This window comes from Borostomias antarcticus (genome assembly GCF_949987555.1).
Source record: "Borostomias antarcticus genome assembly, chromosome: 24".
Taxonomy (NCBI): Eukaryota; Metazoa; Chordata; class Actinopteri; order Stomiiformes; family Stomiidae; genus Borostomias; species Borostomias antarcticus.
In genome coordinates, this window is record NC_140257.1 from 5312897 (window position 1) to 5315396 (window position 2500).

A 2500-nucleotide genomic window follows, 5' to 3' on the forward strand; every position below is an offset into this window, starting at 1 on the left:
TCACTCTCCACTCACCTGCTCTCTCTCAGCACATTGAGGAGGTCGTCCCTGAACGTGTCCCTGTTCTTCTCCAGGATGCCCCTGACGTCATACACCACCTAACCACAGGGGGGCGCCAGAGAGATAAATGACTTGGACTGCATGCTCACTGAGGAGGGTGTACTGGATGCAGTGATATGAATACTGTCCTTTCATTCACATATGTTTGATTCATCTTTTCGAAAATACATTTAATAGACATTGAGTTTCATGATGACTCTTTTTTAATTATTTGTAAATGAAAAGTTGTCAATCTTCTCCACGGCCGATAATACAACTGTCCTTTCCGAAGGCCTCACCTCTCCTGCATAGTGTCTCACTCCAAAGTAGTGCACAGCCACACGAGGCTTCACATAGAACGGGTTTTTCTGCAATATGAGAAAAGTGATATCAGTCACAACAAAATCCATATACAAGCCATGATATTCCATTAGTAATGAGGAACCTGGAGGTGATTTAGTCACACACTGCTGCTTAAAAACCTCGTAAAGAATTGGATATCTCCCAGTCATGAAATGTTCTACAGATCAACTATGAACCATTATTCTATCATAACTCTACATAATAAGGCCCTTCAGACCCATAAAGAAATCTAGCTGTGAAAATGTATTGGAATATTAACAAGTGATTTATTTAGAATCCAAATATGACTCAGCGGTTCTTTACATTGGGAGCTAAATCATAGCAAGCTGTTTGTGTTAGAAGCTAATGCTAGCGAATGCCAGAAACTGGGGTAAAAGGCGGTTAGCCAAATTCACTAACAGGGAGCCATACCAGGCCCAGCTAGCAACAGATGCTAAGAACATTAAAGATTTAGCCTTTGTATAACGACAGCAGTTAACATCCCGGCTATGAAAATCATAAAACACATGGTTCCTGTTATTGCTGGAAAAGTCTAAAGCGAGTGCACAAAGATTCAACGGTGGGGGGTTGCGGTGTATCTGGGAGAATTCATTTAGAAAAAAGAGTCTTGCCATCCTGCCTAGGTAGGATTTGCAGCGATGTGGCTGTCCATGTAAACAGCAAAAGGTGGACTTTGATTGACGGTACAGTCGTGATGTTAATTGTGTTTCGTCGAAATCCTTGTTGATATGATAGGACACGATAAACAGCTGCTCTCACACACGACAGAGATGTGTGATTAAAATCACATACTCAATATCATAACGTTTCTATTAGTCTTTTATGATATTTGTGACCTATAAACGGGCATGTGTCAGAAGGAGGTGGCTTACTGAGTGCTGGGTGTGGAGCTTCTCCAGGAGCGTGTCATCAGTGGCTTTGGGGAAGTGACTCTCCTCGTTCATCAGGGCTAGCAGACCCAGTTTCTACAGACGGGAGAGATCAACATACCAAACTACAGCCCGGACTTTCACACGTTGAATGTTTTTTAGCTGATATTGCCAACATCGGGGAGATATCTTGGTGTTGTAAGCGTGGATGGTTTACCTTCTCGATCAGGTCCAAGCATTCACCGTTGTCCATCCAGTTGATGTCCTCCCAGACCAGGCCTTCCCTGATGAAGAACCATCAAATCAAATCAAACTTTATTTGTATAGCACATTTCATACACAGAGGCAACACAATGTGCTTTACAGAGAGAAATGGGGTGGGGAGTGGGGGGGGGGGCATAGGTCCCACCTCTACATATTCCAGAGGGAAGCAAAAAAACAGTTTCACCCAGGGGCCAGAAAAGTGAGCTGTAAAAATTCTTCGAGACGATCGAGCAAGCTCCTGGGAAATGTTTGTCTATTGGCTAAGAACACATACAGAACATATACAAAGAACCAGGTACAGACTCGGCGACGCATCACTAAAATAACAGCCCACATATCATGCACTATCTGTATCCATACGTACTTGTTGTATTCAAGCTGCTCCAGCGAGAAGATGTGCTTGTTGAAGTATTCCTGAAGTTTCTCGTTTGCATAGTTGATGTTGAACTGCTCGAAGCGATTGACCTGTGGGACCGATGGACGGACAGATATGAGAGAGGCCAGAGAGGCAGTGGACTGACCCCTGACCCCTGACCCTCCCTAGGGCATGGACACCGTTGAAGGAGACAGCAACACCCAGACATGGAAGGCATGGTTTATAGCTCACGCATTACTGCTAGTTCCTGCTCACTATCTTGGCTTGCGGCCTTTTTCATTAAACTAGGTTCAACACGGCCCATCATGTGACACAGCAGATACAGAAACCAAGCAGCACCAGATGGATGGACTGCAGGTATGGATGAACAGCTGCTGATATGAATGCTTAGAACATCTACCTCAAAATTCTCAAATCCGAAGATGTCCAGAATCCCGATGGATTTGAAGTCCTCTTTACCCCGGATGCGGTTGTTGAGTTTGCGGATGATCCAGGTGAAACACTGGGAGTAAAGTGCCATCGCCATGGAGTTTCTGGAATCCACCGCCTGGCACACAGGAAATGACATCACCATGTTAGAAAAAGGAAG

At 44.5% G+C, this 2500-nt stretch overlaps 1 protein-coding gene across 1 annotated transcript in view; it reads right to left on the reverse strand.

Moving 5' to 3' along the window:
- Positions 1-2500, reverse strand: part of myo10 (myosin X) — a 109923-nt gene that overhangs the window by 33600 nt on the left and 73823 nt on the right. Inside the window, 6 exon segments of the mRNA XM_084457845.1 lie at positions 16-98; positions 339-407; positions 1275-1367; positions 1489-1555; positions 1900-2000; positions 2312-2458. Coding sequence (XP_084313971.1) covers positions 16-98; positions 339-407; positions 1275-1367; positions 1489-1555; positions 1900-2000; positions 2312-2458 — 560 coding nt within the window.